The sequence below is a fragment of the Lissotriton vulgaris genome, chromosome 5 (genome assembly GCF_964263255.1).
Source record: "Lissotriton vulgaris chromosome 5, aLisVul1.2, whole genome shotgun sequence".
Taxonomy (NCBI): domain Eukaryota; kingdom Metazoa; phylum Chordata; class Amphibia; order Caudata; family Salamandridae; genus Lissotriton; species Lissotriton vulgaris.
The window spans coordinates 1,172,461,667-1,172,478,645 of record NC_141693.1 but is presented as its reverse complement, the minus strand read 5'-3'; the positions used below and the strand labels follow the sequence as shown (position 1 = coordinate 1,172,478,645).

At 44.4% G+C, this 16,979-nt stretch overlaps 1 protein-coding gene across 1 annotated transcript in view; it reads right to left on the bottom strand.

The window, feature by feature from the left end:
- Positions 1–16,979, bottom strand: part of INPP5F (inositol polyphosphate-5-phosphatase F) — an 819,847-nt gene that overhangs the window by 306,255 nt on the left and 496,613 nt on the right. Inside the window, exon 5 of the mRNA XM_086919599.1 lies at positions 12,961–13,089. Coding sequence (XP_086775725.1) covers positions 12,961–13,089 — 129 coding nt within the window. The remainder of the gene's footprint in view (positions 1–12,960; positions 13,090–16,979) is intronic.

Below are 16,979 nucleotides of genomic sequence, written 5' to 3'. Positions count from 1 at the left end.
AATATAAAATGAAACCTCTGACTTATCCTGGAACCCAGTTGTGCATTCTAATACAAGTTTTGTCCTGAATCGCTGCCGAACCTCTGGGTTGTCGGCTGATGAGCTGTGTTGTATGGTAATATCGGTGGTCTTAATTTGTCTAGCGGCCAGCCCCCGCGGTTGTAGGCCCATGCTTGTATTTTTATTGAATGCTAAAATAAAGGTTTTTCAACAAAAAAAAAGTGTGATTAGCTGGATTAAGATACTGTATCGGAATTTGTCTGGTCTAATAGTAAGCATGGGATGTATTTCAGACTAGATACTCATAGACAGAGTAACTCCATCAGGGCTGTCCCATTTCTCCACTGATGTTCGCCCTTTATTTGAAACCCTACCTGAGGCACTTGCGGAAGCCTTCTCATTTACATCCCTTTAAAATAAATTCAGCCATATGTAGTATAGCTGCTTATCCGGATAATATAGCCTTATTCACGGCTAAACTCCAACTGACCACCTCTACTCTGTAAAGAAAGGCCCTGTTTTTTAGAGTTATCCAACTATGACATCAACTTTATATAACTGCCCGGGGCATCCAGCGACCCACACTATATCAACTTAGCTCAGTACTTGGGTGTCCAGATCGTTCCTTCTATTCATAATATTATTGCACAGAGTTACGACCCATTTATCTCTAAGCCTAAGCAAATATTCAAACACTGGAATCAGCTGTCATTGGGTCTTAAAGGCTGATGTAACTTAACTAGGATGATGACACTGCCAGAATATTTGCACTTGTTTAGGGCGATTCCCTAGTACTTATCTGCCTCCTTTTTAGGTCATGCCTGAGCCAGCGTGGAAGCGCTGCTCTGGCGATCTGTTGTAGGTACTGTATAGAGGAGAAGCGCTGTCCACATTTTTCATTGGCTTGTGCGTTTGCCCTTCGTAAATGCTGGCGTCCGATTCCTTAATAGGCTTATTAGCCCCTCCTTAGTACGGCCATGTCGTCATTTGTATCCTCCCATGGCTGCTGGCACCTTTATTTGGTTGTTACACGGTAGGTGTGCTATCTTTTTACTTTCATGTTGACCTTTACTTTGTTCCCGCCCCCTCCCATGTCTGCGTTCCCTTTGTTCCCACCCTCCTCCCGCTGCCTGTTGTCTCGCAGCGGCCATGGATGTGCACTTGGTGACCGTGAAGCCTCTGTGGCGGCGCCTGGACGATGGGGTGTCTTGGTAGGTGCTGTGGGAGGTCTGCGAGGGTCAGCTGGTCTCTGTAGCTGAGGCGCACACATCGCTCAAGGCTCAGGGCGGGCAGCTGGCCATGCTGCCACGCACGGAGACCCCCCCGAGGACCAGCGGCCTCCGCCGCCCTTGCTGCCTGTCTCCCGCCTGCGCCACTGTACCGAGAACCACAGGCTCTGGGGCATCCTGACGCCTGCTGCTGCATAGGGAGCCACAGAGCCTGCCCCTGTCCTGCTGGAGCCCGCACCCCGAGCCTCTGAGCTGCTACTGCAGGGGCTGTTCCAGGTTCTGCCGAATGCTGAACTCATCTCCTAGGCCGTATTCCAGGCCCCTGAGCGCGAGCTCTGGGCCATGCTGACCAGCGCCTCCTGCTGCAGCCGCGGCTCCAGGGTCGGCGCCTTTGAGCTGAGTCTGGGCCTGCGGGAGCTGCTAACTGCCTACGGGGCGCAGTACTGCGAGGGGCGGGCACCTAAGATCTGCATGCTGGGCACCGACCTCTACAAGCTGGAGATCGCCCACTGCCTGCTGGTGCACGGCCCCAAGCAAGAGGGGGACTTTGGACATCTTCCCAGGTGCAGCGGGAGGGCAGCGAGGCAACAGCAGAGAACCATGCACAAGAGGGCAGATGAGCCTGATGGGGCAAGCAGCTGGAGAGAGATCGCCTTCCACATACCGGGCAAGATTGAGGTGCTGAGGATCGAGCGGGCCAGCTGCAGGCCTGGCTGGAGGCCTGCCCGCCGTTGCACCCCTACTGGCATCGGGGGTGCCGTGCCCGGGAGCCCACCAGGGACAAGGAGCCCCAGAAGATGGCGAAGGCAGGTGAAAAGAAGTGAACACCTGCTGTAATGTTAACTTTGTTGCTTGGCTTATTTTTTTTTTGGCAGGTGCCACTGGGATTAGCAAGCACAGTGTGGAGGGTTGGTGTGCAAAGGAGTAAAAGATCCATTGCCGGGTCAAAGGGGTGTTGGACGGTGAGGGTGTGGGTGCTGCATATCTTCTTGAAAGGGACATAAGGTGCAGATAGGCTGGGGTAGACGGACCGCTGGCCATGGGCAATCTGGGCGAAACAGTGTACATTCAGGTGCAGTGCTGTGTGACTCCCTTGGGCTTTATGGAGTAACTTCTAGAATAGTGTATAGATCTAAGTTGCAGGATCCAGTGATTGGGCTCATTCTGTGGATGGCATTGTGGCCTCATCATGTTGCAGGTTTAATTTCTGCTAGGGCCTCTTATGCTTAATTCTGAATCAGGTTCATTATTCTGGGTAGTTGACTTGGTATTCTGTGGAACTGTTGTTGCAACCATTGTATGAAAATGTTATAAATATGAGTTTATTTAGTAAATTTGGTAAATTTGAAGAAAGGGTTAACCTCTAGGTGTAGAAAGGCCAAATCTTCATACAAGTCATGGCGTGTAACCATGTTTTGCTAGCAATGCTGCACTTGTTTGTTTAACATTGTACATAATCCAAATTTGGATAAACTGGTTTTCTGATCCAAGCTGGTGACGTCGGGTGACAGTGTCAACAGTGCGTCACTCCACTTAAAAAAAAAAAACTAAAAAAAAACATTGCCATTTACAATGCCAGTAGCTCCAACTCCAACAAATGCGAGACCTATTGCGTTGCAAATGCTTGTTTTCATGAAGTCGAGAGCTCCTGGAGTCAGTTCATTTTGCATACAAACGCCCTCGCAGGTCACTCCGCTTTCTCCCAACTTCCGCTGGACAAATGGGGGTGGGCGGTACCTATTTTACGATTTTAATACTGGGCAGCCTTTATCCAATCAACTCTCCAAAGTTCTATTTGATACTGACAAATGCAAAAATAACAGTTGATGGACAGAATGCAGAACAATGTCATACATTCACCCTAGTACAGAGATCTGGGCCTAAATCCATTGGTTTTTTTGCACTCCACACCACCCCAGTTCAGATATGGCCATATCCAAATCAGCCTTGACCCTGTGCCTCATGGGACAGTCCAGCCTGAAATGCCAAGCCATGTCTTTCCTGGACTGGAATCAAGCATCCTAGGACCGGTTTCTGGCTATCAGCCGTCTTCAGCCAGGATAGCTTGACTACAGTGGTGTGGAGAGCATGGGACTCACATCTGAACATACCCATCCCACTCGGGGTGACAAATGCAAAAATAACAGTTGATGGACAGAATGCAGAACAATTTCATACATTCACCCCAGTACAGAAATCTGGGCCTAAATCCATCGTTTTTTTGCACTCCACACCACCCCAGTTCAGACATGGTCATATCCAAATCAGCCTTGACCCTGTGCCTCATGGGACAGTCCAGCCTGAACTGCCAAGCCATGTTTTTCCTGGACTGGAATCAAGCATCCTAGGACCGGTTTCTGGCTATCAGCCGTCTTCAGCCAGGATAGCTTGACTACAGTGGTGTGGAGAGCATGGGACTCACATCTGAACATACCCATCCCACTCGGGGTGACAAATTCAAAAATAACAGTTGATGGACAGAATGCAGAACAATGTCATACATTCACCCCAGTACAGAAATCTGGGCCTAAATCCATCGTTTTTTTGCACTCCACACCACCCCAGTTCAGACATGGTCATATGCAAATTAGGCTTGACCCTGTGCCTCATGGGAACAGTCCAGCCCGAACTGCCAAGCCATGACTTTCGTGGACCGGAATCAAGCATCCTAGGACCGGTTTCTGGCTATCAGCCGTCTTCAGCCAGGATAGCTTGACTCCAGTGGTGTATGGGACTCACGTCTGAGCATACCCATCCCACTCAGGGTGACAAATGCAAAAATAACAGTTGATGGACAGAATGCAGAGCAATGTCATACATTCACCCCAGTACAGAGATCTGGGCCTAAATCCATCGTTTTTTTGCACTCCACACCACCCCAGTGCACACATGGCCATATGCAAATCAGCCTTGACCCTGTTCCTCATGGGACAGTCCAGCCTGAACTGCCAAGCCATGTCTTTCCTGGACTGGAATCAAGAATCCTAGGACCGGTTTCTGGCTATCAGCCGTCTTCAGCCAGGATAGCTTGACTCCAGTGGTGTGGAGAGCATGGGACTCATGTTGATCCTGCAAACTTTGAACGTAGTCGGTTAAAGACCCTAGCTGTTTATTCTTTCATCTGTAAAAATATTTGGGACAGAATACTATTTCTTTTACAACTAGATACAGACATCTCTTTGGTATAACTTTTTCCCCCTTTTTTCGTGATATTTTACAGCGACAAATATTCAAAATCCAATCTCTGGATGGTTGGAGAATTATTAGATGGTCAGCAGGCCCGCCCTTTTGCAGACCTAGTTTCTCAATTTGGCGTCTGGCAAATGCTGTATTTAAATATATACAAATTAGATATTTCTTCTTGAATAGAATGTTTTTCAGAATTACCTTGCATGGAATTGCTTTACAGTACCCGTCAAAAGGGCCGAATCGGTAAACTATATAGAATTCGAAACAACCTGCATACTTTAGCACAGACAGGGGTTCGATACATCATTATAAAGTCCTGCACGATCTCTATTACACGCCTAAAATAATATGTAAGTGGGGCTGCCATCCTAATTTCCACGCAGTGAGGATGAGGTGGATACCGCTCACATTTTTGCCACCTGTACCTTATTAGCTCCATACTGCGCACGGGTATTTGTCAAAATTTCAGGAGTTTTTCAGCTATGTGCGCGCCAAACGACATAATTAATTATATTAGGAACACAGCGTTAATTCCACCTACATATGTTGGTATTATCTTTTTTATGATAATTTCAGTAATATATATATATATATAGCTCGGCCTTTGGTTAGACCCTTATCCCCCTTTGTTAACTACAACCTGGTGGGACGAGTTTTCAGAGTACGTGGGCTAGAGCTGGCTATTATTAAAGTCAGTCTAGCAAGAAAACGGTCAAACCAAGTCTGGGCTGCCTTTTTGGTTTAGCCTGAATCTAACCGAAAACCAGTATCGTTTAGGGCCTTGCAATGTTTTGTTACGACAAAACATGTAATTATATACGTTTTGTTGTCAACGCACATATTCTTATTGACCTATTGCTGATTTCTCTGTTACCACTCTTTTGTTGACCCAGTTTTTACCATTTTTTATATTCTATTCTTCTTCCCTCTGCAGGCATTTCTGTTTAAAATTGTTATAATTATGCAATACGTATGTACCATCTCCTTTTGTAGCACCTTCAGATAAAATAAAATAACAAAATAATTCAAAAAAGGATTAAATCAATAATATCATGTTGATATTAAATCAAATCAATCAACGCAACGGTCACGGAAGGTATCCTCAAATCTCTGAAACAATAACTTTTCATACAACTCTAGATGATGTACATCCAATAAATAACAGGATTATAATCCCAGTCTCAAACTAACAAACAGCTACACAATGTCTACAAATGTTTGCTCATTTGCTAAGAAATGTTTTGTGTCAGAAATCATGCACATGCAGCAGTTTTTGAACTCACCTAACCCCTTCATGAAAGCCCATGGAACAAGGTTAAATGATCTGAGGTAACCTCCGAGTATAGCCACCTGATTTCTAACATATGCTCTATAATCCTCTGTATAACTGGAGAGCCTCAACATTTTGAACTGATGCAGCACTGAAGCTGGGATTGCACAGCGCCAGATGTGTGCACGTTTAAAATCTTTCCAAAGAGGTTGGCACCTGTATGTCTGTCTACAGCATAGTTGCTTAGACTGTGGCTGACCTACTTGGTAATGACTACTTCTCAATATGTGCAAAACCTAAGAATCAACGCAAAAAAGCAGGTCTCAGAGTGACAGCAGCAGGACTTTCAGGATGCTGATGTTGAATATCTCCTAAGTGTCAGTTCTCTCATATTCACCCACACATCCACCTATGCATTCCTCTCATTACACATCCTCTCAGGAGATCTGTATAGTGCCACTTCTGACAGAACTGAATATGATCTGTGAGTGAGGAAACTTGTACTAGTTTACCCTGGTGAATATGTTCTGCGGGAATTGAAGATTTCAGTTACTGCCTTTTGTGACGCAGGAAAGCTTGCTTTGCTATTGCTATGCTGTACCTGTTGTGTGAGAGCTTGCACTGCTGCTGCTCTAGCTAAACCAGTCCTAAGAAGGCCGGAAGCTTACACTGTTTCTGCCCAAGCTTTACACGTTCTATGAAAAAGGGGTCTTTCTACTGCTGTTGCTCCATCTTGTGAAAAAGTAAAGGATATATTAAATGCACTTGCATAGTTTTTGATGTGAGATACCTGTAGTCCTGAGGAAGGAGTCTGACCTCAATGGGTAATATTAAAATGCTGAAGAACAAGTTACTTACCTTCTATAATGCCTTATCTGGTAGAGACTATATAGATGTAGATTGCTTACCTTAGAATATCCCTCAGGTGTCAGACTGGGTATGGAAAATCTTGAGTAGTACCCCTGCACCGGTGGGTGGTGTCGACCAGCTCCACGGCGGAGTCGTAGCCTATCATAGGGGAGCAAAAAGAAGACTAAGGCTGGTGTGGGGCCATTCTGAGCGCCAACGATCGGGCGGTGACCCTACTCTCCCTAAAGCACTCAATCGCTGAATCAGCTTTGTCCTTGAACAGGCGAGTGCCATCAAAGGACATGCTCATACAAGATGCCGGGACATCCCCCGACAAGCCAGTTGATCTCAGCTATGCGTGACGGCAGAGTGGCACCGACGAAGCAATGGCACGGCTCAGCAAGTATGTTGTGTCCAGCCCCCATCTGATGTTCATCTTTGCAGCATCCCTGCCATCGGCGATAGCCTGGTTCAGGAAGTCCTGGGCCTCCTCTGAGACCATAGGCAGCACTTGCGTAACTGAGTGCCACACAGTGTGGCTATATCGGCATAAGAGTCATGAAGTGTTCACTGACTGCATTGCAAGGCTGGTAGAAGACAGAATACTCTTCCCAAAGACAGAACGCCTCTTGGATGCCCTGTCCCTTGGACTGGTGGAGAATGCGCCGGGATTCACTTTAGAGGTTGAAGCCTGCACCACCAGGCTCTCAGGGGTGGGATGATGGGTAAGGAAAGCTGGGTCTCCAGGAGCGGGACGGAGGTGGCGTGCAATCGCCTTGTGCACAGGGTTGCCCATGCAAGGCTTGGCCCTGAACAGGATATCAGCAGGGGCTTCATTGAAAGGCAGTCAGGGTGTTGTGTGTGATAGCCTAGGTTGAAGAACGTCTGCAAAGAATGGCCGTGACTTCCATGGAGGGTAGCTAGAGAGTGAGTACCCCAGCTGCCTTCTTCACTACCCAAGCAAAAGATGAGCCTTCCTCCATAGCCACACTAGGAGAAGAGACTGGTGTCAGGTAGCTCCTCATACCAGTTGTCGTCATCCAGTTGGACCAAAGGGTCTTCATGGGGATCAGGTAAGGATCCTCATATCTGCAGCAGTCAAAATCCCCACAGGGCCTGTCAAAGAAAGGAGGCACTGTCACCAACCCAGACGGTTGTTGAGGTCGGTCGGTGACGGTTTCGATGTCTAGCGATCAGACTCGGGAACAACTATGGGGTCAGCGCCACGGGGTCAAACCCCAGCAAAGGTGGTGGATTTGTGAGTGACCTGAGTTAGTCCAGATCTGAGAACAGATCCAGAGGGCCCAACTGGCTCGGAGGGTAAATTTGCAGTCAGAGAACATTTCTGACCCGTGATGCCCAAAGGAGATCTATAGGAGTCAAACCCCCCAAATATGAGATGCATAGCCTCATAAAACTCTTTGAGTTGGGTAGGGTCGCTTCAGCTACAGAAAACTCAGGGAAGTGTTTAGCAGACACAGGCTCCGCAGATGGAATGCAGGAGCAGGGCCTCGACTTGTGGAGCGTTCCCACGCCTTGGCTAGTGACTTGGAAAAGTGTTGTGAAGTCGAATAGTGCTTCAACTTCTTGATTTCTTTTCTTTGTTTGTCGGACTTCCCAAAGATTACTTCTGCTGCAACGAAGACTTACAGGAACAACTTCAAGGTATCTTCGGCTGAAGCACCTCTGCTAAAACAGTGGTTTTAACTTTCACAGAGGGTAGCTGGAGATCGCCCTTTTCACAACCATAGCAAAGGATGCCTCTTTCCAAAAAGCCACAATAGAAGACCAGACTCCTCATCTCATACCAGTTGTCATCATCTTTGCCCAAAAGGGTCTTCATGGGGATCAGGGTAGCCTTAAGGATCCTCAGATCCACCCTGGTTAAAATCCCCAAGGGGCCTGTCAAAGAAAGGAGGCACTGTCTCGGAGTCGGATTGTCGTTGGTGGTCCGGTCGGCGACAGTGACTACGTCCAGCGACGATTGTCGGTTTTGTATCTGAGTCAGGAATGACTACGGGCTCAGGGCCATGGGGCCGACACTCAGCGAAGGTCTTGGATTTGTGACCAAAGTCAGTCCGGATGCAGGAACAAATCCAGAGGGCCCAAAATGGGCGAAAGTGCTGGCGGAAGTCCAGTACGGTCACCTCCCAGACCTGGGTTCAGACCGTATAAATATGAGGTGCATAGCCTCATGAAGCTCTGAATTCAGCAGGGTCCTGCCTCGAAGAGGAGCAGAACGTCCTGCCCTGTGAGGGTCGCCAGAAGTCTGTATCTTCTGCCTGTCCCTTGGAGATGGAGGTAGGTTTTCACCCCACCTTCCCGGTAACGCGCATGGCAACGTTTCACCCTTCTCTGCGACCAGTGTTCAATTCCCCCTCATTCTCATTGCTGTACTCCACTCACTGTCATTGGAGGAACTGAGGTCACATTCATAGCTGTTTGTACATTCATTTATCTTCTAATGGCATCCTTGCCTGGGTGACCTGCAGCAAAGGTTGTACAATGCTAAGTTAGACTCTCTTGTGACTCCTCTTTTTGGCTCAGGGCGTTGAGGGTCTTGCACTATGAACCCACCTGGATGCCTTTAGCATCAGATACCATCAGGTAAAAATAACTGCAGCTATTTTCAAGATTATCAATACATGATGTAAATTGCTATTGACTCAATAACATATTAGAGTGTCAAATGACTGCTTTCCCCATATTTTTGCCTTTCTGGCACCCACTTGTATCTTCTCAAAAAAGTCCTCATCTAATTATCTGTGTACCATTTTGTTTAGAACGTTCGTTAGTATGGGCAAGCATGTACTAGCAATATCATATACTATCTCAAATGAATGTTGTAGTTATTGAGCACGTATACCCCCAGTTTCTATTCTAATCAAAGGAATTACCGCTCTCCCAGACTATAATATCATTCTCCATATTCACCCAAATAAGGCTGAGGTATAGCCATAGCACAGAAACACACCTAGTAAGCCTCACCCCTTCTCACTTTCTCTGTTGATGAGATGGAATCCTACCTTACCAGGAGCAATCTTACCCAAGCACCCTGCACACCTCCTCCACAAAACACTACCTTTAATGACGTCTCCTGCGAATTCATAACAATTATTGTTAGTCAACTCAAAGACTAGTATGACAAGCCTTAATCTCACTCCAACTGAAACTCTACGCTCTAACATGGAAGAACTGCAACTATATTAACAGCTCACTCATTTAATTAGACATACAATTCATACTGTATTCATAGACCATGGGAGAAAAAAAATTTAAAGCATCAAACCCAATTCACTAGTTGATCAAAGCTCTATGCTATGATTCACCACTGCAGTCTTGGCCCAGTGCAAAAATATTAAAAAACACAGTTTTTGACAGAGAACTTGGGACAAGCTCACATGACCAAACAATGCCATTCAAACTTCGACCATGGTCTCTCAGATACATCCAATTCTTTATTTCTGATCAAAGATTTTCCCTTTCCTTTAGGACATTTATATCTGCTAAACTGCTTACTAAAGAGCAGGCTACAACCAAATGGCGAAATGGAACAAATACCTTGGCTGACAACTCTGCCTAGCGAATTCGCAACATGTAGTACAACCATATGTAAAGCCCCCAAAAAATTACTACTCTTTCTGCCTCACAACTTCGGCTAACCATTTCAAGAAACAAGCAAGATATATTTAAATCTACCTGGCTACCAAGATTTCTTCCAACTGCTGCCTTAGCCTCCCCAATCCTTTTCTTTTCTGGGAACACAGTGAGTGCACTCTCTCTTCTCTCACTTTCCAAATGATCATCCTGTTGCCTCTTGGCAAAATGAAGATCCCTTTTAGTCCAGATATGTATATACACCTGATTATTTGGCTATTGTACAGGTGAGTACCTTTTACTCCGGTTCGGTCTCTTCTGACCTTATCTCCCTCCTCCCCCTACCCCTCTCCGCTCTACCCCACTTTCCTGCTACTGATCTTTGCCCTCACCTTTCCTGGCCCTTAGTCCCCACCCTGTTTATCTGTGAATTTTCCCTCGTCAATTGAGATCTAGTTATTTTGTCTGAAGCCCGATGGAGCTACCTGGTTTAGCTATAGGGGAGTCAGGTCGGGGATTCCTTCCTTGGACGTCACCTACCCAGTCGGTCTTTAGACAGACGTCCTTTCATCTCTCCGGTCATCTCTTCCCGCATCCTCCCTCTATTTATGTCTCTCCTTCTCTCCTCTCTCAATGTATTGAGACTGAACTATTTTGTCTGATGCCCGATGGCGCTACCTGGTTTAGCTATAGGGTAGATGGACCGTGGATTCCCACCTTGGTCGTCAACTACCCAGTCGGTCTTTAGACAGACTTCCTTTTAGTCTCTCCTTGTTGTCTCTTACATTACCCTCCATTTCTCACCTCCCCTGCCCCCTCCACTACTTTTCTCTCTCCTTTCTCTCCTCTCCTAATTCTATTGCCTATTTTTTTATGCATTGTGTAATTGTTGATCTTTTTCTGTAACATTGTTGATTCTCATGTAAAACGGTCTGATACCTTCGGGTCTAGCCAGCGCTATATAAAACTCTTTAAATAAATAAAACATCTACAGGTTATATCATTCTACTCTCCTTCTTTGACACTCCTCACTGAGTTATCAAGCTAGGGTTGAGAGCATGTCAAATCATTTCTCTTCCCCTTAACTTTCCTCTCCTGCAACTACTATTTCTGCAATTCTCTCATGATCAATGCACCTTTGGCTCTTAGTTGCAATAATTGTGCAGTTGACACTCAGATCATCCTAAAGCTATAAAAGCCCCATGTTGCGGATGGCTGCACGTTTGGAACCACCCTTCTAACAGTCACTGACTGAATGACTATGAACTAACTAAAACCACATACCAGCAAGATTCGACCCTGGACATACATAGAGCATTTAGGCTCACTCGCAACTAACCCTTCATTGGTCACCATATCGGAGTTATCCACCTATTCCTTTTAATTCTATCAGAAATCTTGGAGTGAACTTGGACACAAATCTCACTTGACAATAAAAAACAAAGTAATCGTCCTACATGGGTGGATCTTTGTTCCTGAGATTCAGGCTTTGAGTGACAGCCACCTTTGTCCTTTAGCTCTCACATCCAAGGAAATACACTCAACCTCAATGCTCCTGAATACCTTTGATGCAGACTACTGTGGCTCCAGAACTTAGCTGGAAGTTTATTTCTACATCTTCTACAATGAAACCTCAAAGCTCCCGTCTCACAAGAATTACTCTAGTTGCTTGACAACGGGAAAATCGCATTGGGGACTTTTGCAGTGCCCACTAACCTCTTTGTGTAACACTCCTAAAAAAGTTGCAGCTCAAGATTGAGGTTCCTCAATTTTACGGATCATACCAATGAAACTCAGCAATTTTCCTATCAAACTACCAATTTTTAAATTTGCTTACCAGTTCAAATCCACAAAACACAAAATGTACTAACACAACTCCCTTAGCATTAAGCAATCATAAACAACCCTGGCATACCAGACATAGCTTATATAAAATGTGGTTGTTCACCACATCTCATTTGACGCAATAGTATCTGCCTGCATGCTCAAAGTATCTACATGGCCATCCTCGAGTCCTTCTAAATGTAGTCACTTCACTATCGTTGAATGAATTAAACATGAATCCTAAAACTGACTTCACGGGGGCTCTCAAAGGTAAGATCAAAATGTCAATAACTATGCAATACAATACATAAATATATAAAGCCTTTATGCCCGCTGCACTGTCAAGTGTGCACAACATGATCAATGCACATTTGTGCCCTCCACACAAAACAACCACAGCTCTTCTCATATAGGACACCCTACTCCACTTGGATACTTTCAAAATACGCACACATGCCATGACTTGCAACAGAGTTTTTAAGGCAACAGCATTACAAGGCCACACTAGTGGCAGTTGTGCACCACACAAACACCAGAAAACAATGACACATTAAGTATATCAATATTCTTCTTATCTCAAGGTGTTTAACTCAAAGTATTTTCTGTTATTCCTGATTAACATGTGATTTACTTCTGAATTTCCGAAAGTAAAAGAGACTAACTCATGAAGAAAAGATTGACCAACTGAGTCCTGTGGTGCCTTCACATGTAGAATAAACGCACACATACAGACCCAGGCCCTTCTAATAGCACACCTCTCAAACCAATGGATGGAAAGCAATCACTGAAAAAGGGACACAGAAGGACAACAGTAACAATTCAATGCACACATCAATATAGCAGTCTTGATGTCCCAATGAATAAAGACACTTGTAGTATGTGGATGCAGATTGGCAACACCCTGTTGCCGCAGATATTCTCCAGAATCAATGAGATAATTTGAGACACATTTTGTATACTGTAATTGTTGAGGTCTGGTAATAATATGAAAGAAATTCTCACCTTCTTTTTGTTAGGAGCAGACACATTTGATTTAATCTGAGTGAAAGTCTTCATTAGAAACTTGGAGTCATCAGGAGAATAAGCAATCTTTTCCGGTTTGTCGATTCCGAAGTGATGCTTCTTACAAAGCTGTGCAGATGAGAGAAAACAGTAAAGTGGTTTCTATGGTCAATCACACTGAATCAAGTCAGTATAGATTTACAAGTAAGTTCAAATTACAATACTAAATACAATAGGTGACACATTTAAATGTTATTTGTGATGTACTATGGAATGTATAGTTTCTTTGTGAGAAGCAGAATGGGAATGACATTAAAAGACAGAAGATGGCCAACCTAAAGACCCTCTATATATAAATATATAGGTATGCAGGGATTTTTTAACCCCTTCAAAGCTAAGGACGTGCTAGACACGTCCTTAGCACCGCCACTCAGGTGCAAAGGACGAATCCCTTCCACCCTCCCCACCACATACCCCCTTCCTGGAGAGGCAGCGGAAGCATTTCCGCCATCATCCGCCCCCTCCTCCAGCGCTATGTTAGCAAGCGCATAATTAACTGACATCATCATAGGCAGCTGGGAAGGCGCTGGAAGCCATTTCTTCCAAAGCGTCCATCAAGAGGACATCTTTTCAGGTACGCCCTCTGCTGGAGAGGAGGGGGAGTAATCTGGCAGTGCCGAGAGACACAGAGGGAAAGGAACATTTTTCCTTTTTCCCTGGTGTCTCTATTGAGGGCATTCCTACTGCGGTATCACGGACGGGACCGCAATTGAGCAGCAGTAATGCACCCACTAGGCCACCAGGGATTGCTTTTGTGGCGGGAAGTAGCCCTTTTGGCAAGGGTTACGCCCCAATTGAGGTATCTTTATTTACTCAATTTTCTGCCCCCATTTTGTAGCTCGATCTGCACCGCCCCCCCCTCCCTTCAGGGTGGGACGGGGTTTAAAGGGCAGAAAACCACTAGACATCTGGGATTGCTTTTAAATTGAATGTCTGGGAGCGCCCCCATTATTTTCTTGCAGCCTTTTATTGCCGTTTGCTCTGCTTTGGAAATTCTCACTCATAAATTAGCGTTCATAAATATAATGACCTTTTACATATCTCACTAAGCATTTTGAGGACCTATTTAGCTCACTATACATAATCTCGTTTCAACAAAGTGTAGCATTTTTTTGGGTAGGGCTAGGACCTATTCGGTTCCAGAATTTAATCACCTCTGCATAAGCTACATAGCTCCAGATAGTTAGAATTGTTTCCATCCTTATGGCTTGGATCATTGCAGAAGAGGTATAGAGATGAGTTCTTTTAGACATCTTCTCTCTTCTAGATCCCACTCAAATTTACCACGTAAGCAAAGTATTTCAACTCCAAATTGAAATTGAGGGTGGATAATAGCAAAGTAAGCAGATAAAACCAGTCTTGGAAATTGAGGGTGGATCATATCAAGGTAAGCAGGTAAAACCGGTCTAGGCTGACCTCTATATTCTTTAGTAAATGTCTTAAGCCTGCTTACCGGCGAGAGTTCCCTTAACTGTTGGGAATGGATGAGACCTTCACATTACGGTTTCTAACCGAATCACATCCCTAGATATTTGTACCTATTGACTGCCTCTACTTTTGTTTTAACTAGATGTCATTTATATTTTGGATTTCCATTTCCAGATGGGAGCACTTTGCTTTTATCCATGTTTACCTCCAATTTGTTCTGTCTACAATATTCAATCTAATTTCCTCTGTAGACCAATTTCAGTCATGTCTATAATAGAAAGATAGCTGCATATAAGGTGCACGTAATATGAAAGCCATTCATTTTATGACTAAAGCTATGTGATTACTAAAACTTTGGGTAGATCAGCTACAAATATTGAAAATAAGAGCGAGCCCAACACACATCCTTGCTTAAATCTATTTTTAATTGAAATTGTGCTGGACCGTGTTCCGTCGGGATTTTCTTCAACTTGAGTCCAGTTTTTTCTAATTAATTCCTGTTAAATTAGGAGATGACGATTGGGTATTTCATAGCTTTCTAAGGATTCCCATAACTGCGCTCGATCATAAAGGAATCAAATGAAAATCCATGAAGGAACAAAATTAATTGTTTCTTACTTCAGTAGACGTTCTTGCTAGGGACCACAAGCTGAAACAGAAATCAACTGTGGAATGCCCCTTCTTGAATCCACCTTGTTCAATGGGGATCATGCTTTCGGTTTCTGTTCACTCTTTCAGTGGATAATTTACAAAAATGATTTTGCTACAACATCTAGTAGATGTATCTGCCTACATTTCAGGGGACCGTCACCTCACCTTTTTTTAAAATGCCTTTTATAATTGCTCCCGTCCAGCTTTCTAGAAATCTTCCAGTTTTTAAATATCTTTGAAATACCAGATGAATCTGCCTAGTCCACATTTGTGTACATTTTAATTAATGGTAAATTGTCTGGACCAGCCGCTCTCGTTAGTTTCATAACTGTTATTGTCTCTTTCAAAAACACCTGAAAAAACCTAGGCTCATCTCTACTCTTCTATTAAAAAGGTTACTCAACGTGGTGTGTCAGTGTGCCCATTAGAATAAGTTTCCTCCAGGTACGCAACCCATGTTTCTTTGCCCACCAAACACTGCAGCTTACCCAACCCAATTTTAGAGGCATTTACATAAAGCATGGTCTTCCAACATTTATCCTGAAAAGCATGTTTCCTTTTGGATATTAATCTTTTATAATCATGTTGAACCTGCAGCTGTTGGACCTGCAACTAGCGTGTTGGACCTGCAGCTAGCAGTGTGAATGTTTTCTGTGTGTGAAGAATAAAAAGTGCGTGAATGGCCTGTAAAGCGTTGGTGCCTCGTCGTTTTCTTTACAGCTCACAAGTTGTGAGTCACTGGTTCCGTATTCTGCAACTTAAATTATCTCAAAAGTGATATCTGACTTTTCATTTTCGTAAAAGCATTTCTTAATAAAATTGTAATTCTTTACTTTTCATTCATGCCTCGTGCCAAATTCAACAAGTATGTGTATGTAAATGAGTAGTGGATGAGTGTGCAGGTATATTTGTCTTTTCTGACTTTTACTGCCAGGGTGTACATTGTCTCTAGGGAACACCTACCAACACCAGATATTTTTGTAAACTCGGACTACAGTCTGGTATGGCTAGTGTGGATATCACATAGTTTTCTTACCAGAAGCCCTAGCAAACCTCAAACATTAAATAAAAAATACACACTTTCCTCATATTTGGGTTTGTTAAAGTACTGAAATCTGCTGCGAGCAACACATTTCCTTCCATTCAGCGTTCCCACGTTTCCCGATAAAAATGGTACCTCACCTGTGCCCACCCACACAAGTGAGGTACAATTTTTATCTGGGGATATGAGGGAACGCTGGGGGGTAGGACATTTGCACCTCCCCACTGATTCCAGAAGTTTTCCACACAGAAATGTGAGGAACGTGTGTTTTTAGCCAAAGTTTAAGATTTGCAGGGGCTTCTGGGCAAAACAAACCTAGTGACAGCCACACAGGTCACCCCGACCTAGACTCCCTTGGGTGTCCAGGGTACACAAATCTGCAGGTTTGATGGTTTTACCTAACTGCTGAATGAGAAAGGGCCAAAGCCTACATCTATCCATTCTGCAAAAAGGGGTCAATTTTCAGTGGAAAAATGTGATGTGCCCATGTTACGCTTGGGTCCTTTCTTGTCACAGATACTATGCCTACACACACTAGTGAGGTGCCATTTTAATCAGGAGACATGTGGGAACATTGAATAGTAGAACATTTGTAATTACCAATTGAATTTCTCTGCATTTGTGCCTTCCAAATGTAAGCCAGTGTGTAAGAAAGAAGACATTTTGGAAAAAGCCATCTGAATGTATGAATATTCACAAATTCAGAGATGTAGACTGCTCTTAAACTCAGTGTCTGTTGTACATTTTAGAAATGCATATGTTTCAGGGGCATGGCTACCGCCTGAGAAGATGGCCACCTAACCTGAAAGCTCAGCTACACCGCAATAACAAATGGCTT